The 22,881-nt window shown below is 42.4% G+C and overlaps 1 protein-coding gene across 3 annotated transcripts in view; it reads left to right on the top strand.

Annotated features, from left to right (window-relative positions):
* The window catches only part of fat1a (FAT atypical cadherin 1a), a 78,851-nt gene extending 55,985 nt beyond the window's left edge, over nucleotides 1-22,866 (top strand). The window contains exons 11-30 of one of the 3 annotated variants that reach the window (XM_061056517.1): nucleotides 265-461; nucleotides 595-748; nucleotides 2,026-2,259; nucleotides 5,777-6,163; nucleotides 7,174-7,388; nucleotides 8,447-8,584; nucleotides 8,779-8,922; nucleotides 11,171-11,368; nucleotides 12,118-12,714; nucleotides 12,929-13,151; nucleotides 13,241-13,372; nucleotides 13,520-13,677; nucleotides 14,515-14,983; nucleotides 15,686-15,839; nucleotides 16,185-16,295; nucleotides 16,425-17,065; nucleotides 18,195-18,332; nucleotides 19,622-19,681; nucleotides 20,080-20,115; nucleotides 21,244-22,866. In XM_061056517.1, the coding sequence (XP_060912500.1) occupies nucleotides 265-461; nucleotides 595-748; nucleotides 2,026-2,259; nucleotides 5,777-6,163; nucleotides 7,174-7,388; nucleotides 8,447-8,584; nucleotides 8,779-8,922; nucleotides 11,171-11,368; nucleotides 12,118-12,714; nucleotides 12,929-13,151; nucleotides 13,241-13,372; nucleotides 13,520-13,677; nucleotides 14,515-14,983; nucleotides 15,686-15,839; nucleotides 16,185-16,295; nucleotides 16,425-17,065; nucleotides 18,195-18,332; nucleotides 19,622-19,681; nucleotides 20,080-20,115; nucleotides 21,244-21,923 (5,066 nt within the window). In that variant the 3' untranslated portion in view covers nucleotides 21,924-22,866. The remainder of the gene's footprint in view (nucleotides 1-264; nucleotides 462-594; nucleotides 749-2,025; nucleotides 2,260-5,776; nucleotides 6,164-7,173; nucleotides 7,389-8,446; nucleotides 8,585-8,778; nucleotides 8,923-11,170; nucleotides 11,369-12,117; nucleotides 12,715-12,928; nucleotides 13,152-13,240; nucleotides 13,373-13,519; nucleotides 13,678-14,514; nucleotides 14,984-15,685; nucleotides 15,840-16,184; nucleotides 16,296-16,424; nucleotides 17,066-18,194; nucleotides 18,333-19,621; nucleotides 19,682-20,079; nucleotides 20,116-21,243) is intronic. The other 2 variants (XM_061056498.1, XM_061056508.1) reach the window with 2 other exon arrangements.
* Nucleotides 22,867-22,881: the final 15 nt, after the last annotated feature.

Here is a 22,881-nt window from a genome sequence, read left to right as displayed (position 1 = left end):
TAGTGATCATGCATTTAATGTTCTTTTGAAGTTTGCAGGGTGGCTTGTACACCAACATGGTTGACTAAGAAGTGTGAATTTGCTCTGTGAAAACGTGACAAATACTTATTAAGAATGATTAATAATCTATTGGAGAATGTAGATTTAAACATCAGGACAGATTTATTTTGTTTCTGCGTCTTTTTAATGACTCTAGATTCCTGCTATTCTGCTTCTTGAGTCGTTTATCATTCTCAAGCGGTCATTTCTTTGAACTCCAAACAGGAGGGGATCCACTTGGACAGTTTGCAATTGAACACATTCAGAATGAATGGAAGGTCTCTGTCAGAAAGCCCTTGGACCGTGAAGAGAAGGACAATTATCTACTTAACATTACTGCCAGTGATGGCATCTTCACTGCCAAGGCCGTTGTGGAGGTCAAGGTACTGGACGCGAATGACAACAGCCCTGTATGCGAAAAGGTAAAGAGATGTTTTTCCTTGACTTTGTTGTAATTTCATCACTTAGATTCAGTATCTTGTACCATTTCCCTCCTCGTATTCACTCTAATTTATTTTCTTTTTCCATTTTCCTCTTACTCCATCTGTCCCTCAGTCCTTATACAGCGAGAGCGTCCCAGAGGACTCCCCTGCCGGCAGGCTCATCTTACAGGTCTCTGCCACAGATGCTGACATCCGCTCAAACGCCCAGATCTCTTATGAGCTTCAGGGAATTGGATCTGAACTGTTCATTATTGACACTGATACAGGTGTGTAAATGTGTGTGAACAGAAATGGGTGATTTTGTTGAGACTTTGAGGCCATTTGAAAGTAGCAATTCCTTTTACAAGTAGAAACATTATATTGTAGGATAATTACCTCTGTGTTTCCTTCTTTTTCTGAAGCTCCTATAGTGTTCATGCATTCCGGCTGTGCTTCAGGTTATTCTGAGTATCAGAACCCAGTATGTGAGACAGTTATGTAAAAGTATCTAAGAAACACTCTTCTCCCTCGGCTCCTTACTGCTAAATCAAAAAGACAGCTCAGCGTGACAGCAGTCGTACATTCTACACTAAAAAGACTTTCAAAAATGCAGTCCCTCTGCAAAATGTTTCTTTTTCATTATTTGTGCTTCTGTATGTGTCAAAGAGAGAATCATTATTAGTAACCAAGGTGGCACATGTGTTTTCTTGTGCCCAGTTGTTATTTACTTATGAAACTTTAAAAGATCCAACAACATTTCCCTGCAGGGCAACTGAGAAACCACGAGTGCCACTGAAATACAGAGTTGCACAGTTAAATTGAATTTATGACTGCTATACTTCTTGCCTGCAACTAATTTCTTCTGGGAGAGCCTCTAACTCAAACATTCCATCTGGCTACTAGGGCGTTAATCACTGCAAAACTGATAATAACATCAATGCAAAGTAAAGTAAAGTTTGTGTTAATATGCTTAGAGATTGGCATCAGAGTGGACATGAGGACACAAAAAACATCCAGCTTTGTCTTTTGGCAACGCTTGAAATTTGATATCAAGCAACCAAACTTGTTTGCATATGCTATGTGATGTATATGTAAGTGCAGACAAGTAGGATTATTGCAGATGAGGACCACTAGCGAGCTCTTGAGTTTTCCAGAGAGGTTGTGGTAATGTTGGCTGCCTCACATCCCAGGACACTTCCAAGCTGCTCTCAGGTTGCCAACACTGATGGGTTCCTTCATCAGCCCACTCTCTTCTCCCATTTTCCTCCTCCTCTAGTGCTTCAATTACTTATTCATTCACCTCTTCTCTCTCTCTGGAAGACCATTAGTTGTTTGGATGCTTTACACATAGTTGGTAGATGGTAGACAAGGCGTTTCGAGTGCCAAAGAACACATGGTTTGTTCTGTTTTAAATGAACTCACTCTCTGAATTAACTGCCTCCACAGATTTTTTGTAAATCACCTTTCTGTAAATGGAGAGGTTTTTTATGATGTTTAACCAGTAAATGTCATCCTTCTACTCATTTTGTGCATGTTGCTTTAATTTGTTCTGTCTCACCTTCAGGGGAGTTGAAGACCTCACAGCCTCTGGACCGAGAGGTGCAAAGCGAGCACGTGTTCAAAGTGCGAGCTGTGGATGGAGGAGGACGGTACTGTGAGGCCGACATCCACATCACAGTGGAAGACGTCAATGACAACCCTCCGCAGTTCTCATCTGATCCTTACACCATCACAGTCTTCGAGAACACAGAGATGGGCACATATGTGGCTAAACTGCTGGCAAATGATATCGATACTGGTGAGTTTCTATGCACTATCAACGACCGTGTACTCCAGAACACCTTGAGGCATTTTGAATCTTTCTTATCAAAATAGCCGCCTGCTCACAAAGGGTTAAATAATCAGTTCAACTGTTTTCTTCTTACTTTCTCTTCCAGCTGTGAATAAAAATGCTTTGTCGACACCTCTGTCCATCTATCTAATGTAAAACAACCAAGCAACTACTTTTATCATTTTTTAATCTGTCGTAGTGAGGCAGATAATTGCACATTAAACAATTATTCTGGGTGCAGATTTCAAAATGGAAATCCTGTAAAATATGGTCAAGTCGGGCCGCCCCCAAAATATAATGGTAGGGGAAACACTGATGTGTTAGATAAATATATTTATCTTCTAAGTAAGCATTTAGTGTGGCACATGCCAGTATACTGTTCTTAAAATGCTTTAAATGGCAAAAAAGCATCAAGATAAGCATGTGTGATTCAAGAAAACTTTTCATCATTGATGGCGTCCAGTGTGCTTACACGTGTATGCTAAATGCTCAATCACGATGCAGGTGTTATTATCTCTCCTTTGTCCAACTGCATTAAGCTAAATGGCAAGAGGGAGGGATAACAAATGTGGAATTTCATGAATGATCAACCCCTCAAATTAAAAGCTCCATTACACTCTAATGAAATTCTTCTCTCTTCGAGCCGAATTCTCCAAAGGGCTGATTGCAGTTTTCCATTTGCCTTGTGCAAAGCCAGAGGGGCCATGTTATTTATCTCAGGGGTCTTCGTCTTTTAAGCAGGTATTGCCAAACACCTAGAGGCTCACAAATGGATAAAACTGAGAACTTAAACCGTGCAGTTTAACAGTCATTTAAGCGCCTTGGGGCTTTATCCCTGGAAGCTATTGGGCCTGCCTTCCCAGATTACATGTTTAGTTTATTGGAGCAGGACATTCTGGCTTGAAGAAACATTTCAGCCTGTTCCCTGTCAGAGAATCAACAGCCTCTCTTTCTGTTTCCCGTTTTTCAGCCCCTTGTTTTGGGCAGACTGACAGCTTGGCAGAATGAAAGGGAAGCTGAAATTGGGCCCTTCAGAGTAAAACGTCAAATAATAAAAGGAAAAAACGTAGTATTAACACGTTTTTACCCCCCTCCCCCCCAAGGCTTTACTGGCACAAAATGTGCTTCAATTCTTTCTGAATATCAAGGATAAGGAGAGGACACTTGAAGGAGAGGTTGGGAGAAAAAAATGTGCTCCATGCTGTTCAGCCAGGGGCAATAATTATTTAGAGTTACACAGTGAAAGCAGTGTGTTGGAAGGGGAGGGGGAGGGTTGATTAGTAAGTCTCTCACATTAGTGGAAATCGCACACATTGATTCTTTCTTAACGTGTGTCTAGATTTTTTTTTTTTTTTGGTGGAAGTCCCAAGCAACATGTTGAGATCAGAAGAAAAATAGGCATTGTGGGTTTGACCCAGTTCACTCAAGCTTCAGTCAACCATCTTTGCAGCCAACCGTTGACATGAAAAACTCCTCTTTAGAGAAGAGTCTTGCTTTATCCTCGACTGATATTTCACTCTGCATATCTCTGAGGGGACCCGTTCTTGGCACTGGCTGCTTTGTGCCACAGCCTGTATGATCTGTGTGCCCATTTGGCTGTAAGATGTTTGATACTTACCCACATTGCTGCTCCTCAGTTCAACCTGCTGTTACAATCTCTGAAAGGCAGCACTTATCTGCGAGGAAAAGTGAGGAACCAGACAGACAAACAGACCCAAACTGCAGCCCTTGATCTTTGATAAACCAGAGTTATGCGAGCACACATTCCTTCTCTGATTCTGCTTTGTCCTTTTTCATCCGGCCAGTCTCCCTCCGCTCTCTCTATACCGCCTTGCTGGTGTCATTTTCTCCCTTCGATTTCTGTGTGGAGGAATTTAATCATTTTCTGCTTTTTCCACCTTGGTGCCGAGCCAGATTCATACAAGTTCTTGACAATCTTTGCCTCCTATGCTGCAGAGAAAGATGTTCTAAAGCACCATCTGTCCTCCAAATGAAATCTGTCTGTGTTGCTTTAGAGATCAGTTTGTAGTTAGCGTGTTTGCGTTTAGCAATATTACAGAAATTAACATGGAGGAAGCTGCTGTACACCATTTCCTTAATATTGGTTTGTAACTGAGGATTACTTTGATGGATTAGCTGCTGAATATTTGCACGATATATTACAAAAACTCTTTGATAACATTCAAAACATGTCGATTTAAATAGTTATAAGCCTCGGGAAATGTAATTAGATGTCTTGCATAATGCAACCATCAAGTTCAAAACCCAAATGTATTTAGCTTACCAATAAAGTAAAGGGTTAGGGTTAGGGTTGTAGCTGCAGGACTGACTTAAAAAAACACATCTAATAGGCTAATAATCCCATGATGTGGCTTTTGTAAATAAAGATGATTTTGATCATGAGCTGATGACTGTTTGATTGCTTAATAGCAAAATGTTGCAAACTGCCAAAACTGAAAATGGCCAATTTAAATGATGAAAGTCAGGTTACAGTCAACCCAAATATTGTAGGCTTAACTTTTAAAGTGATTTCCTGTCAGTTTCCTGTTTCATTCCAGGTCTACACAGAAGTTAAACATGCCAGCCACAGGACTGACTTTAAATTGGAGTAATTAATTAATTGCAATTGATTCTTTTCTTGATGTACTTTGTTTGTACTTTGTACTTTAATCGTAGAATAGCAACAACTAAAAAAGTCCTGTATCATTTTCAAAGCGGTCACTTGTTATATTCAGCCTCCGGTCCATAAACATACTCAGTTTGCTGGTTGGTATGACAAAAAGATGTTCTATCATTTACAATCAATGTTCTGACTCCAGCTAAGGGACTGAGACGAGTTCTCGATCGTAAACATATATGTACGAGGCAGTATATCCAATTGAGACTCAGCCCAATTCACTTAACCGCCATTGAGCCAGTTGTCTCAAGGATGATTGGACCAGATAAAAGTGATAGCGAACCGTATAAGCAGGGCTCCCCGCGGTCGTCTCCTCAGCCACGATAATGGGATCCACAGAGGACAGGGGCACTTACCTGATAAATGAGAATATAATAGCGTATTCTAAATGGTGGCCACCTGCAGAAAGGCATTATGATTATTGTTGTGATCTGTCTTTGTCTTGTTGCTGGAAGCGTCTTGCTGGTGGGAGGACATGAGTTATGATGATGGCAGGGTTTAGACGCTTACAGCACCGGTTTATCAGAGGCTGTGTGAAAGATGGATGTTTTGGAACGAGAATAGAAGCTGACGATTTGAATCAATAAGTCAATACATGAATCAATTCTCTTGTTTACACACTGTTCTGAACGTAGAGTTTCTCTTAACGTGGCCATCAGTCTTTGTGATAAGAACAACATTTTGTGGGGATGTGTGTTGTAGAACAAGAAATATCAAGTTAATATCATTTGAAACATTGCAAACTATAATAAAAAAAGAAAAAGATTGTTGGAAAATATCTCTGAATTTTTGTTGTCTGCCATCTAGGTGTCAACGGCAACATCGTCTACTCTTTGGTTGATTCTGCTGAGGGATTTTTTGCCATCGACGAGAACACCGGTGTAATGAGTCTGGAGCGTGCCCTGGACCGCGAGGTGCAGTCGACATACGACCTAAAGGCTCGGGCCAGTGACCAGGGCTCGCCACGCCTCTCCACGCTGTGCCAGGTGGTGATCTCCGTCCTGGACATCAACGACAACCCTCCGGTGTTTGAGCATCGTGAATACACGGCTACAGTGTCCGAGGACGTGGCAGTGGGCGCACAGCTGCTCAGAGTGCAGGCGGCCAGCAGAGATACAGAGGCCAACGGAGAGATCAGTTACGGCATCATCAGTGGGAACGAGCACGGCATGTTCAGTGTGGACCCACGTACAGGTAAGTGTTAGCACAGAAGCTTATTCTTATTTTCACCTTACTGAAGGGTCACTTCCAATCCAATCGTATATGAGGATTAAACACAGTTGATAGTTCCACCCCAAAAAAATCTCCAAAGGAGTTAAACAAGTTATTGTTATTGGCCACTAGTTTTGCTGTCTAGCACATATTTTTTTTAAGTGGGTCCCTGATTATTTTTTAGATTTATCAAAATGAGGAAGCATAAGTTTTACATTATTCCAATGATCAAGAGTTGTTGCAGTGGCAAACAAAGAAGCATAGTATTGAACTAACATAAGAAGGCTACAGACAACAAACAATGATGTGAAGAATCAAATAATCTGTTTGTTTTAGGTGAAAAATTAGGAAAGAAGATCATTTTTTTGGGCTTGAAGTACAGCCACAAAACACGTGATGTAGTTCACATGTGCACCTTTCAGTGTGGAGTAAAGTATCAAGGGCCTCATTGCCCTCACCATGTAATCAGTGTTGAGTCTGCACAGTCTGCATTCCTGTCTTAACATTATCATGGCATCATGCAAAGTAACTATTGTGACTAGCAACAAATAGAATGACAGAATCAGTTAGCATTCCCAGACATCTTGTCTCATGTATGAACCTCTTTAGAAAGTCAAACTCTACAAACTGTTCAGTTCAACCCTTACTGTTTTTTACTCTAAATTATGAAACATCAGACTGTTCTGACTGGACTGTGATCAGCCGACTGCAGAGCTGCAGCACAGCACCAAAGGAAACAAACAGGATACTGTTCTGTTTTATAGCTATAAGCAAGTCATATCACCTGAGCAGAGCTTAACCTTTGAATTTCAAATGAGGGTAAATGAAGGATGACAATTTGACTTCTAGTCTGCAGTGCATGTCAGCCGGAAATATTTGTGCACCCTTATTTTTACCCCTACACAAAAGATTGCATGTGTTGCACTGTTTTTTTTTTTAAATGACTTGACACCAGCTCATCTGACTCTCTCTGCTCTCTTTTTTTTCCTCAGGTGACATCTTTGTGATTGAGCCGTTGGACTACGAGGCTTCCCATGAATACTACATCACCATCGAGGCTACAGATGGTGGCTCACCGCCGCTCAGCGACATGGCCACTGTGAACATCAACCTGACTGATGTCAATGACAACCGACCTGCTTTCAGCCAGGAGGTGTACACAGCCGTCGTCGGCGAGGACGCAGAGCTGGGGAAGATTGTGATGGCGGTAAGAGGACACATGCTCTTTGTTTTTATAGATAAATTGTGGGACGACAATCCTGCATTACTATAAAACTGCTTCTTCATCTGTTTCTGTTAACTTTCCTTCGTTTGCTCCCCTCCACCCACAGTCTCTCTTTTCCTCCCTCATTGCCTCTCTCCTCTCTGCCCATTACTCACTGCTTACTCTAGCTCATATCAGCACCTGTGGCAAATCACCATCTGGTGGCACAGCTAAATTAGCACCAATGCTCTTCATGCTCACTGCTCCTCTGTTCTTGTGCATTATCTGACACGCACGCTCAAACAGCATTAATGCAAAAGCATTTGACTCATTAAGACCCAGATCCACGATCAGGCTTTCTCCACTTTTTTGTATGTGAATTTATTTTCTCTTGTATGCCCTCCTCACTCCCCTCCTCTCATAAAAGAACTCTGCTTATGACTGTTAATCTGTGTCTAATGTACCTGAATATAATCCATTAGGAAATTTGATCTTAATACCTGCCATTGTCTGGTACTTGTAAATCTTCTCTGTCTGCTGATTTCCCTTCGGGATCCCTTTCAGTATGTGATGCTTGGTTGATTTTAGGACTGTGTGTGTGTGTGTGTGTGTGTATGTGTGTGTGTGTGTGTGTGTGTGTGTGTGTGTGTGTGTGTGTGTGTGTGTGTGTGTGTGATAGCAGTAGATAAAAAAGCTTGTATGCATCTGTTTTTGCTTGCGAAAGGCCTGTTACTAAGAATTATTTTCATTACTGAGTGATCATATGATTATTTTTAGATACATTGCTGAGTTATTTTGTCCATAATCGTCAATGCAATTTTCTAGAGTACAAGATGACTGTGTTTATATTGACTGATGACTAAAAAACCCAAGGTTTCTTTGTAAATAAAACAAGAAAGTCTGAAACATGAGAGTAACCGACACAAGTAAATGTTTGGTATTTCTCTTTAAAATAAATATTTATCAAAACAGTTGCTGATCCATCTTCTGTCAATCCACTATCGGTTTCTGCCTCACCATAGGTGATTGATGGTTGTTTTGATTGTTTGATTGATTCCCAGGTGATGGCTGAGGATTTAGATGGACCCTCCTACAATCACGTGCGCTACTCCATCGTGGATGGCAACCAGGGGAGCCCGTTCACCATCGATCCGGTCAGAGGCGAGCTTAAAGTCGCTCGCCAGCTGGACAGAGAGCGAGTAAGAGAAACAGCAGATACAATGCTGACTGTACACACACAGAATTTAATCCACAGGGGAACTAATTGCACTCTATGCAGAATCCAATCAGAGTAATGTCAGGCCTAATAGGGAAGCTTGTTTACTGATCTCTGCTGCCTTATTGCTTACAAAAGCAGTGTTGCCTTTATGCTAATTCTCTCTCTTTGTTACAGACTTCTGGCTTCACCCTGATGGTGGTCGCCTCAGACAATGGGGTGCCCTCTCTTTCCAGTAGCGCCAAGATCAACATCGACATCTCAGACGTCAACGACAACCCGCCGCTTTTCTCCCAGGCCAACTACAGCCTCATCATCCAGGTGAGAGAGTGTGAAAAGCTGCTCAGTGTAAATTACTGATTAAAGGTAGAGAGGAGGAGAACGGGCTCGATGGAAAGGGGAGAAAGAGAGGCGAGGTACAGGGGGGGGGGGATTGCAGTGGACAGAGAGAGAGGGATTAACAGGGAGAAATAATGGGAGACTAGTGTGCGACTAGAATGTCAAGAAGCAAGTAGGAGGAAGAAGGTAAGCACGAGGGAGAAAAAAAAGGGGGGGAGGTGAGGAAATGGGAAGGCAGAAGCTGCATCTTAAGTATTAAGTCAGAAGGGATGAAAGAAAGGGTTCTAATAAAAAAGTGGGATTGTGAAAGATACTCAGCTAATTATGCATGGGAGAATATGTTAGGAAGAGAAAATGTAAGAGATTTACGTGTATTCCAGTTCGGGAGATCAAAAGAAGGAAAAAATGGTAAAATGACTGAAGGTAGGAGTGCAAATGATTTGTTTACAATTTTCCTTTCTGTTAGGAAAACTAGGAGAATAATTTAAGAGGAACTGTGAGGAGGCACGTACACATTTCAGACAGCATAAGCACTTCAGGATGAAACATTGTTTTGACTTCAGAAAAGTCCTGACCGGCTTTATTTTACACACCGTGCAGCTTTGATCAAAGTGAAGCACAAAATCACTCCAAAGCAGAACAAGGAGAGAACACAAGGAAGACATTGTACACAACAACAGGAATATCAAGAGGATTTTTTTTTTTATTCCCCACACTAGATAATTAAAGTGAGCTTTGAGTCAGTAACTGAAAGAGTCAACATAAAGGAAAGATCTGAAGCCAACGCAGCGACATAAAACACGCGAGGCGAAGCTTTCACTGCGAGCTGACATGGAGCTTTGACTGGAACTCTTCAGAAGTAAAGTCACAACACTGAGGACAAAGACAACTGACAAATAGCAGCGCAGAATCACGGCCAGCAGCAGAAGATGAAAACATAGCAAATGGCTTAAGCATGAATAGTCAACATTTTCTTATTTCTGTATTAAAAATGAATAGAATGAATGTATGTGATGTGAAAATAGTCAAAGGAAGTCAAAAACCAAACCGAAAATGACTGTTGTTCAGCCCTCTTGTGCCTTCCAGCTTTACTCTTTTTTTAATCTGACAGCTTTTAATAAGCAAGTTTTGACTGCAGCATTCAGCTTTGAAAGAAATCACTGAAATGTACACTAAACTATACAAATATAGCAAAAAAAATTACGAGATTCTTTACAGCATTAAACTAAAGAATGCATTCCCCTTCGTAGTTGGTGGTTGCAAAAACGTCTTTTAAAGGGAGTGAATACTGGACTAACAGTCAACGAGTTAGCAGAGACAATTCTTTAATATCTGCAATATGTCAATATTGTGTTCTCAATGTGATTCTTCTGCCTCCAAGTGGCCAAAAAAATAAATCAGTGACGGTTTTGTACATAGACTGTATATATGAATGGACGAAGCCTGAGTGACTTCAGCCATCTGTTACGGCAGGGGGCTTTGGAGGCTCATCGGCAGCAGCCGCAATGCTGGAAATCCTGTCTCAGCCTAACTTTGAGTCAACCGTACAGGTGCTGGAGCTCGGGCAGGTTTTAAGCCTCTTGTCTTTACGAACCGTTAAATCGTGCCCAGCTGTCAATCATGTCAGCTACACGCCTGACTATTGATAACGCCTATTGTTCATTAAATCAAAACAGAGCTGTTTTTTTTTAATTCAGCCCCGTACAGTGTGTGCCAATGATGACAATAACTAATCAGACATATTTCAGTTTTTTCACCAGGCTGTAAACATGTTTATTATGCTCTAAAAATGGCCTTTTTGGCTGTGGTGTTGTATCAATCAATCAATCAATCAATCAATTTTTATTTGTATAGCGTCAACTCATACAAGTATGTGACTTCCGAGGCTCCAAAGGCCATCTTCTAGCTGACACTTGATAAACTGCAGGATTTTGCACTTCTGCATTGGCTTCATTTCTCAAGACTGGAGGTAGCCGCTTGGTTTTGTATCAAGGGAACGCTGGCTGAAATAATTGCTGATCAGTTTTATCGAGTTACAATAAATTCAGGAGTTACTGTTTCCCCTTTTCAGCTGACACAATGAACATTCAGCTACATTCACTCACACTTTTTCAATTTAGCAATGCGCTCTGGGTGCATATCTTAACTTCTGAAAAACACAACATTGATCAAAACTCATAAAAAAGTGTTGAGACACAAATATTAATCATTCCCCTCTTGTGTCCCACAGGAGAATCGACCGAAAGGCACGAGTGTTCTCCAGCTAACTGTGACTGATAGGGACGCTTCCCACAACGGCCCACCTTTCACCTTCGCCATCGTGGACGGGAACGAGGGCGATACTTTCCACATCAATCAGCAGGGAGCTCTAGTGGCCGTGGGGGCGCTGAATAGGAAAAGTAAAGAACAGTACCTACTTCAAGCACAGGTGAGTCACTGCACCGAAGAGAAAGCAGAGTTGAGAGGTTGTATCGATTTAACCGTCAAGCCACAGCAAACCTGATCTATTTGTCTCCCTCTTTTCCCTCCCTCTACCTTTTTTTTTTTTTTCTGACACGCTCACTCCTTGCTCTGTCTTACTTTTTGGTTTTTTTCACTCCCACCTAGTCAATGTTCATCTCACCACCTTTTTAACTTTTTTAATGCATTCTAAACTAAGCTTTCCACCTTCTTAAAAACTCCATGTGATGTGCTGAATTGGAACAGGCATGAAATAAAGCCGCCGCATTGCAATGCACCTCACAGGAAAATCATAAATCAGAGAGATTTGCTTTGAGTTGGCGGGATCACGTGTGTTTCTGTGTGTTGATGTGTCACAGAGGAGAGAACACAGAAAATAAATGGAGTGGGCAGATGGGATCAGCAATGAAAGTGTGATGTCTTTTTACACACACGACTTGCTCACTCAGGTTTGAGTCAGAAATGTTTTTGTTTTTTTCTAATTTGCAGAGCTGATGATCATGTGTGAGGGAGTGAATGTTAACATTTATGATGTGTACATGTTTATCTGCCTTTCATATACACTGCTCATACAGTATGTGGATGCTGTGACTTAATGGATAATATGAGAAGAGCTTGATTGCCCTCTGCTGTTGGAAAAGTAAAGCTTGTAGATGAAATCCTACAGTCCACAGTTAATGCTCATGCATGTTTATCTCTCTCCTTTCTTTTCTTTAGGTGTCCGACAGTGGCAAACCTCAGCTCTTTTCCATCGCCTTCATCAGCATTCAAATTATCGAGGAGAGCGTCTACCCTCCTGCCATCCTCCCTCTGGACATCTTCGTCACCACAGCTGGGGACGAATACCCGGGAGGCGTCCTGGGAAAGATCCACGCCACCGACCAAGACATCTACGACACCCTCACCTACAGCCTCGCCCCCTCTTCTTCTCAATCTGTGGATGAGAGTGGCGCCTTGTTTTCAATCTCCTCCTCCGATGGTAAAGTCATCGCCCTCCGCCCGCTCGACGTAGGACACTACCCCCTCAACGTGACGGTGACAGACGGACGCTTCACCACGGCTGCTGACGTCAACGTGCACGTTAGACAGGCAGCCAGTCAGGCGCTGGATAACTCCATCGCAGTGCGCTTTGCAAATATCGCCCCCGAGGAGTTTATCGGGGACCACTGGCGCAACTTCCAGCGAGCCCTGAGGAACATCGCTGGAGTCAGGAGGAGTGAGGTCCAGTTAGTGAGTCTGCAGCCTTCAGAGCAAGGAGATCTGGATGTGCTGCTGACTCTGGAGAGATCTGGCAGCCCATACCAGTCTCAGGAGGTACGATATTTTATCTTAAATCAATAGATGCTTATTGATAGCTTATTGTTGTATGCTTTTCAGGGCAGATTATATAACACTAACCAACCATCTGCTGAGTTCTATCCAAAAACCTGCCGAGTCTCTAAAATAGTCATGTTATCTATAAAATGTATGAACAACATTGAGGCCATTCTCATCAAGACAAATTTCAAAGTGTGACTTGTGTTTTCAGGTCGTCTTCCGCAAGCTGAACTCCTCTGCCGCTGTGATCGAGGAGATGACGGGGATACGCATCATGCGCGTGGTGCAGAAACTGTGTGCAGGTCTGAACTGCCCATTAGTTTTCTGCGACGAGGTCATCACCCTGGACAAGATGGCCATGTCCACTCACAGCACAGCTCGCCTCAGCTTTGTCACACCTCGACACCTGAGGACTGCAACCTGCCAGTGTGAAGGTAGAAATATCACGCCCTTCACACATTTCAACATTCACTGTCTGTTAAAAAAAAAAAACTGAGTGTTAGTACTGTATGTGTGTATTTAGGTGGGAGATGTCCTCTATTGAACAACCTGTGTGAGAGTAGCCCCTGTCCTGATGGTATGGAGTGTGTAGCAGATCCAAAAGATCCTGTGTACAGTTGTGTATGTCCAGAGGTCAAGAAAGGCAAATGCTCTGGTAAGATCACCCACCTTTCTTGCATTTCTCCCACATGGCTTTTCCTCTTATAATCCCCAAAGCTTCTCTTTTTTAATCTTTGGTTTCCCTTAGTTAAATTTTTTTGTCACTTAATTTTTTAAAAAACATGTCTGTTCTTTATTTCAGACGGCCAATCCCTGACATTCAGTGGCAGCGGCTATGTGAAATATCAGCTGATGGAGAACGACAACAAGGAGCTGATGAAGCTTTCTCTGAGGCTCAGGACCTTCTCCAGCCATGCCACTCTCATGTATGCTAAAGGAACCGACTACAGCATCCTCGAGGTGTGTGTGTGTGTGTGTGTGTGTGTGTGTGTGTGTGTGTGTGTGTGTGTGTAAACATATTTGTCCTACTCAGCCATGAAAGCACATTTATTCCTTAAGCTGCTTTAAAAGTAACATTGCTTATCATAATTAAGTACAGCCTGACTTATTGCCCAGCATTTTCATATCGTACGGGCTTTTAACAAACACATTACTGACCGCCTCACTCCCATGAGACTGTACCAACCTACCGTGCAGAGGGGTTCAAGAAGCCATTTAAAAAAAAAAAACTCCTTTCACATGACTGACTATGGGAATGTGGTGGTGGGTTGAAAAAACTCGCACACAGGAGCTATTTTTGGTGCTGGGAGGGAAACAGCCACCACTTTTCCACACATTCCTTTAACCAGTCTGTCTGGTGGAGCAGTCTGCGTAGTAAAACCTGTCTGACTGAGAGGCCATTATTGTTATTTTTTTAGGGCGCAATGTAAGGATTTTAATATCTGCAAACGATTGCATGTTTTATTCAGAGAAAGTTTTCTGGTTTGGATGTAAACAGCTGAATACTGAATATATCTATGAAATTGTAAGAAAAAGAGTGTTAAGATCTAATTACTTTTTGGCATACAGATAAATTGATGCACGCTGTATTTTCTGACCAGCAGTGATTTATCACAGTGTCACGCACTGATTTATCACAGTGAGTTGACGATTAGAATTAGATTTCCTTTCTGAGTTTTAATCCAGTGAAGTGAAAACCGAAAAAGGGAAACAAAAGAGAGAACCTAATGAGATGAGTAACCTCTTTAAGTCTGATAATGCTGGAAGTTTATCATGTTCTGTCTCTGTGTTTTATAGATCGTCAATGGACGTCTTCAGTACAAGTTCGACTGCGGCAGCGGCCCCGGCCTCGTGTCCGTCCACAGTGCTCAGGTAAACGACGGCGAGTGGCACACCGTCTCTCTGGAGGTGGACGGTAACTACGCTAAGCTGGTGCTGGACCGGCTGCACGCCGCATCAGGCACAGCGCCTGGCACCCTGCGAACCCTCAACCTAGATAACAGCATTTACTTTGGCGGTCACGTACGGCAGCACGTCCCAGCTCGCCATGGACGCAGCCTTCCTGTCACCAACGGGCTGCACGGCTGCTTGGAGGCCATCACGCTCAATGGTCAGGTGCTGCCTCTTAACACCAAAGCTCAGCGGGCCCACGCCGTGCTGGAGGACATTGTGGACGTGGCTCCGGGCTGCGCACTCGCACCTGCTGAGAGTTGTTCCAGCAACCCGTGCAACAACGGGGGAGTCTGCACCTCGCTGCCTAATGGAGGTACATCATGTCCTGCTCAGCTCATTACACTCACTCAGATAGCTCATGTAAAATGCCATGTATTTCTTCTGCCCTTCTACTGTTGTAACTTAACATTTATTTATGTCTTAGAGTTTACATTTTTTGCTAAATTCCATACCTGATCATGTATTACCGCCTTAACTTCAAATCAAACATGGCTGCTAATTATAATCAGGTAGCAACTGGTATCTGCGACAGGCACCTTTTATCATAGTTTGGTCGGCACTCGCCGTGTTCCCGTGCTGTGGTCATTTGCAGTTAGTGCTGTGCATGCAAAGCCAACACTCCTGCATGTGTTTAACATTAAAAACCTGCCAGCGGTTCAGAGTGCATCATCCCTCACATTCCCTGGAGGTTGTTTTTTTTTTGTTTGTTAAATTGTTAAACATCTGCAGGATGTGTTGAGTTTCAGTACCATTAGCTCATGTGGCCTTGTCATTGTACCTTTTAAATGAATGTACATTATGCAGAATTGAATGAGTAAGCTACATAAGTAAAAGGTTGAATATTTTGTTTCTTTTCTCGTTGACCTTTACAAGTGTCTGACCTTTTCCTGTTGTGAGAAACAACAACAAGTGATTGCTTCTAAACTGGCACAGATTTGAGAATGTAAGGCCACTTTCATTTTCCACTTGTTTAAATGCCTTTATTCATTCAGCATTTTGTATCCAAATCCTTCAGGCTACTTCTGCAAGTGTCCCGCCTCTTTCATGGGAACCCACTGTGAGGTGGGACTCAGCCCCTGTGCCTCCAACCCCTGCCTGTACGGAGGCACTTGTGTTCCTCGCGCAGGCGACTTCTACTGCCAGTGCAGAGGACAGTACTCAGGACAAAGGTAGTGCAGCCTTTTAATCTCAATTCTCATTCATAGTACGGAGCTTTCCACAATCATGCAGCAGTGAGACCAGGGTGGTAGGATGGTTTTTACGTGTGTGTGTCTGTGATGAAGATAGACCCAGATAAAATGATCAGAACAGTTTAATCAGTCCTGCAGACTGAGCATCTGCATATGAAGAACCTACTTCACACTATAGTGTTATATAACATGAATTGTACATCTGTCATTTTCACTATTTCCCCACTTAAAGAAAATATTTGCTCTGCAAAATCATTTATCAGGATTGTATGAGTGTTCATGCGCTTTATTAGGGTAGTTTAACTTAACTTTTTCTTCATTCAGGTGCCAGTTGGGTCCGTACTGCAGAGACAACCCGTGTAAAAACAGTGGAAAGTGTATAGACAGTCTGGATGGTCCAGTGTGTGAGTGTGAGACAGGCTTCCAGGGAGACAGGTAAGTCAAATATGAATTCAAATATATGACCAGAACTTGTTTTGATTAAGTAACCCAATCAAGACAAGTTTGATTGCTCAACATACTTTTATCCACTTGAAACAAACCTTGCTCTGACGTGTTGTCCAGGTGCCTGAGTGATGTAGACGAGTGCATGAAGAACCCCTGTTCAAACGGAGGCCTCTGCTACAACACATACGGCTCCTACAGGTGTAACTGCTCTCTGGGCTTCAGCGGGCAGATGTGTGAGCTCCGCAGCGAGGTCCGCAACGAGTTCGTCTCCACCTCCTGGAACATCGGCCTGGAGGAGGTGATCGGCATCGTGGTCTTCGTGTCCAGCATCTTTATCCTGGTCCTCCTTTTCATCATCATCCGCAAGAGGGCTTGTCGCAGCAAGTCGAGCAGGGACGACGACAAACACGGCGGGGGTTCAAACGTGCCTCACTCATTCCTGCAGAGGCCGTTCTATGATGCCAAACTCAGCAAGAACATCTACTCGGACATCCCGCCTCAGGTCCCCGTCAGGCCCATCTCCTATACTCCCAGCATTCCTAGCGACTCGAGGAACAACCTAGACAGGAATTCATTCGAGGGCTCGGCTATCCCTGAGCATCCAGAGTTCAGCACCTTCAACCCAGACTCCATGCACGGACACCGCAAGACCGTGGCCGTGTGTAGCGTAGCACCCAACCTCCCTCCTCCCCCACCCTCCAACTCAGTTTCAGATAGTGACTCCATCCAGAAGCCAAACTGGGACTATGACTATGACAGTAAGTTTGCTTTATGGCAGCTTTTATTATTGATCAGGAAGGATTTGTTTTAAGTTCCTTGTTAGTCTTTGTCTGGTATTATATGGTATGGTATCTTTATTCACACATATTATTAGTGTGGGTGCAAAGAGGGGTGGGGCTAGAATCTAGATTTTAAATAATCTAGCCGCCAGATTATTTAAAATCACAATTCATTTTCAGTGTAATCACTTAATGATATTTAATTTAGCTCTAGTAAGCATCATTTTACGGGTCCTTTATTTCATAATCATTTTCTTGTAAGCATCCTTGAAAGGATGTTATTAAGCAGTAATTATAGAGGATATAGAGGCAGTGTTTAATTCTTACTCTTCCATTAAAGTGAATCCGATCATTTGGTGGTTTCAGCTCTAAATGTTTCTGCCATAAAGCACAATAAATGTAATGAATTCCTGTGGAGCCAACATCAGCTTATAACCTTAACAAAACAAACTCAAGTCTTCTTGAAAGATGTAGATAACAGAACTCAGTAGTTTATTCTTTGAATTGTTTAAGGACATGATGGCCCCTTCAAAAAAAGGGCTTCTTTTGTCCATGCATAAGATTAGAGCTTCTATCACGAAAAAATGTGCGTATCAAAAAAGGGAGTTCATATTTGGTTTGATTTTGATGAATTTTTGATTTGAATGTAGATATTGAATGTAGAAGAAGACTGGGAATGTTTGGGTGTCTCACGATTACATTTCGATTCTTGGGGGTGACGATTCCATTCAGAATCTATTTTAAATTTAAAACAAATCAAGATTCATGATTCAAAGTCTATTTTTGAATTAGTACATACTTCAGGATCTACTCCAGTCATCTGTGAGACTGGCTGAATTTCTTGCTGCTCCATTTGTCATTCTACTGAGTTAAAGGGCTAGCATTAGCGCTTAGCAGGAAGTAACTGATTAGCCCAAAAAAAAAAAAAAAAGTGTTTTTTGGAAGTTATGAATCTAGAAGAAAAGAATTTCCATTTTTACAAAAATCTAAATCATTTCCACGTACTAATGGATTGTATCTGTGTTGTTGTGCTGTATTGGGGATGTTTTTATATCTTTTACATGTTCATGTCTGATCCACGTTCATCAAACCGTGCTCTCTTCTCCAGCCAAAGTGGTGGACTTGGACTCGTGCCTGACCAAGAAGCCTGTGGAGGACAGCGCGTGTCACCCCTACAACACCCGCGGCAGCATGTCTGAGGTTCACTCCCTCAGCTCCTTCCAGTCAGAGTCCTGCGATGATAATGGTATGCTAACACCCAGCATGTTAAACCTTTTTTCTCACTAAGAGAGACTTAAGGAGAGCAGAAAAGTTAAAGCAGTTTTTATAACACATCTATGACTGAGATGTAGTTTGAACTTTCGATGACTTACTTCTTTCCTCTTCTTCCTGATCGGCCTGCAGAGTTTTTATGACAGTTACCTTTTTGCCTTGTTGATTCTCATGCTAACACTGTTTCTTCGCATGCTCAGAGTGGATTGGCCCTGATATGGTGTCTCTGGGGTCACTTGTTCTTTTCTCTTTCTTTTTGCTGCGGGGGCTTCAGCTCCCATATGGATCAAATCAGTCCACAGATCCAGAACAAGGTTTTAAATGAGGGGTCCGGCCTGTAAGTCCCCAATCATCTGCGGTACAGACGGAAGCAATCACAACAACTTGTGCTGTGTAATTCTCCCGGGATTGTATACAGTTTATTTTAAATATACATCGGCGCTCTGTTGTTAAGAAGGAGTTTGATGACTTACTCAGAAAGCACTTTAGTTTCTTCTTAAAGTCACGACGCAGGTCATTTAATTCACAGAATTGAATATTGTTTCTTTTAAAGCATGCCATCTTTCCTTTCTGTTTGTCTTTTTGTTTTGCTTTTCAAAATATAGCTAAAAACGGATGTTTGAAGCGAACACCACGGAACATATCACAAGGGTATACGTGCATATTTTATGTTCTCCATTTGGTCCTGATATCATACTTGTTCCCCCACGTCATTCATCAGGATATCATACGGGTAATTTGTGCTGCTCATGAGTCATCAAACCCTTCATCTCTTACCTCCAAAACTAAATTGAATTAGTCATTGAATATTTCCTGTTTCGTCCTATCTTCTTAGTTTTTTTTCCATACACACATACAGGATTTTCTCTTTAGTTCCGGTCGGAAATGCATTTTATATCCCTGGGGAATTTCACTGATTCTTCCATCTGTACTGTCAATGGCAACCCATAGCCTCTCAGTATGTTGTTATTGTGTGTTTCTTGAACAAACAAAATTTTAAAAAAACCCAGCTCCCCACCGTCTCTCCTTCCATATTGTCTTGTGCCCAGCCATGAACCCCCTCTCCAACACTCAGGATCCAAATGAAATGCTTCTGCAAACAATGATAGGGACATTTGTTCGAAGTGTTGTGTGTTGCCATCACTCCCACCACCATGCACTCCATTTGTTTAGATTTTAATTTTTTTTTTTTTAAAGCATTTGTGCTAATGCTGGATCTCTTCCACCCCTCCCCCTCCCCTTCCCCTTCCCCCCTCTCACAAGCCTCCATAGTGACAGTAATCCACCTTGTCAACCATGCTGTTGACACGGTGGAAGGAGAAGGTACTTATTTTTTTATTGCTTCCATCTGCAGCTAGTTGTGTCCTTGGTGTTGGGAATGTGAAGAGCTGCCATTCTCTTACACTGATGAACCTCAGCCCAACCCTGATGTCTCCCTTTTCACAAGCAGCTGACAGTTCAAAAGATAATCAAACAAGAGGCATTGAATATGTTTCAGTATCGATCTTTTCTAACTTCTGATTACACAATTCCTGGAGTCTAAGAAAATGGCAGACATGTAGACTATTCTGAAAAACTGAACCCGTCACTCTTTTTATTTTTTCCACCCTTGTTCCATCGTCTTCATTCCATTTGTGCTTGTAGCTGATTGTTCTCTTCTCTCAGGTTTTATTATGACTTGTTCTTCTCTCTTTCTCTCCTCCTTCTGGCCTCCTCTAAAGAGTCTTTTTTGGCTCATGATCTCAAGAACCCAAGAGGTGACTTTTTACATCTTCTGTTTGCCTGATGCTCTCTGGTGTTTTCCCCTCCCTCCAACTCTAAACCACTAACCCCCCCCTCCCCCCCGAAGATTAACAAAGAGAGGGTCCAACCTCCTCTGTGAGGTCGAGGTGGTATGACACTTAGTGTTGTCTGCATCTATGGCCTCATGCATTGTACCGTCTACCTCTGTAAGGTTACAGAAAACTCCTCACACAAGCAGAACTTCCCATGCATGGTTTTGATTCTGTGACATTAATGATTTATGTTAACCCTCACTGTGTTTGATCAAAGGTAACTAACTGTAAATTAAACGGACTGTATGGAAGTCATTGTGTTTGTGTGTAATAGTTACTGCTGTCAGCAGAGTTTGTCACATGAGTTACAGTTATTATCTTCAAAACGATTAGAACCCTATCATTAAATATGAACCTAATAACTATATTATTTAATTAGTGAAGTAAAGTGGTGGAAGAACAGACAGTTATAGGGTCTTTATCTTCTGTACTTTGACTTATATCCATATCAAACAGAATATTAGGTGGAGTTTATTATCTAGAGTTATTTAAATCAATCCTTTAAATGTGATTGGATGACTCTGTGCATGGTTAAAAAAAAAAATGAAGGGAACGGACATGGAACTGTTAAAACTTGCAGCTCTGCAGAAGACTTGAATACCACCAGCCCATCTCTCACTCAAGTCTTTTTCATCAATAAAGTTTTTGTCACCCGATATCAAACACACATGACCTGTAATCAGCCTGCTAGCCACTACCTCCCACAAGTTTATGACAATTTTTTTTATATATATATCATGGAGGTTAGCTTGTTGCTCTAAATCACTTTTTTTACATTAGATTATCCATGATTTCTCACAGAGAGGATTGTTTTCATGCTTTTTGCATAGACTCAAACACAAAGACAGAAATGGATGTTTTAAAGTCTGTGAATTTGTGTGTTCCTCTCACAAAGTGGTGTGAAGTGTTTATTTAAGAACTCGTGTTGCTGTGATGTTTTGTGCTGCTGTTGCATGGTGTGGACTTTCAATATTAACGCCTACTTTTCTGTTTCAGTGAGCGTTAATGCAAAACATTAATGTTTCTGATTTATTTTTTTTGATCAATCAGGATATCACTGGGACACATCTGATTGGATGCCAAGTGTTCAACTTCCTGGAATCCAGGAGTTTCCTCAGTATGAGGTTGTGGAGTCGCCAGCCCCTCTGTACAGCGACCCGAGTGCCATTGACACCGACTACTATCCCGGTGGCTTCGACATCGAGAGTGACTTCCCGCCGCCACCGGAGGACTTCCATGCAAATGACGACCTGCCGCCTCCGCCTCTGCCAGAGTACGCTGACCGCTGTGACACACTGCGGCCTCTGGGGAGAGATCTGGACCCGTCTACAACCAGTCCAGGGGGTTCTCCTGGGGTCCGCACGCGCCCTGCCCTGCCACAGCTCTACAGCCTTAACCAGTACCTGCCGCAGCACTCCTACGCGAGTGACTCGGGCGACAACGAGGGTCAGGGCGCCACTTCCACCTCAAACACCACCACCCCCGCTTCCACATTGTGCACCAGCGGCTACAGAGGGGGCTATCCGTTAGGTTGTAGTCGGGACTTTGATTCGTCAGCTCTGGACAACATGTCCATGTCTCTGTACACGTCCACAGCCTCCTGCTCGGACATGTCAGCGTGCTGCGAGGAGTCCGAGGTGATGATAAGCGACTACGAGAGCGGCGATGAGGGTCACTTTGAGCGGCTTGTCATCCCGGGGCTGGACTCCCAACAGCACACTGAAGTCTGACACTGGATCCAAACAAAAGTGCCTGAACCCACAGCTACACCTTATGTTCGACCGCCACATGCCACCCACACCGTATATGTACACAGTAAACACACACAAACACACACAAACACACACACAGGATAGATGGAGTCAAACACAGGGGTTGTTGAGACTGGTTTTAAAGGCCAATCGGCTGAGGAGATCTCATGAAGCTATAGGAGAAACTCTGTAGCATCTTAACGTCTGCTCAGTCCAACTCCTGTCTCTTTAAGTGGGCGGTGCCATCGCTTTAATTATCTGTCATCATTCACAGGAAGTGGATTTGTCTGAAGATCATCGTTTCAATGTACAACAGAAAAAGCATCAAGAGAATAAAAAAAATGATATTTACAACAATATCTTTGTTTCTATAAATAGAACCAAGCAAAGTTTTTTTATGCAGGTCCTCATTTTCAATGTAAATTTAAATGTACAGTTTTGATTTCAAAGTTTACTAGGTTTTGTAGATATTCTATGCTTTTATTTTCAACAACAAAAAAAAATAATTAAATGGTGTGACATTATCAGCCTTACTGTGCTTACATTCACAAAAAAAAAAAAGAAATTGAAAAAAAAAAGAGAAAAAGAAGAAGAAAAGAGCGTGGCTTTTCCGAAACACACAATGTACTCGTAAAGTTTATCGTCTCCTGCTCATTTCAAAAAGGGTCTTCAATGAACGACTGCATATTCTTGTGTTGTTTTTTTATGTGTTTGTTTGTAAATTTTGACTTTGGAACCTCTTTATTTTTCCACCAAGAAAATGGGACCCAATATATTTATAGAGCAGAGTTATCCATGGACACATGACTTTTTCAGGTGTCTGTGTGTGTGTGAGCAATGCTATGGTCTTGTTTAAGGTTTTTATTGAATACTGCCACGAGCTCACGCTTTCCTACTGGCAATAAATTATTCCTAAAAAATACTACGACTGTCTGTG

This window comes from Labrus mixtus, chromosome 2, assembly GCF_963584025.1.
Source record: "Labrus mixtus chromosome 2, fLabMix1.1, whole genome shotgun sequence".
In the NCBI taxonomy this organism is placed as follows: Eukaryota; Metazoa; Chordata; class Actinopteri; order Labriformes; family Labridae; genus Labrus; species Labrus mixtus.
Note: the sequence above shows the minus strand (reverse complement) of the source record. Positions and strands in the feature narration are given on the sequence as shown.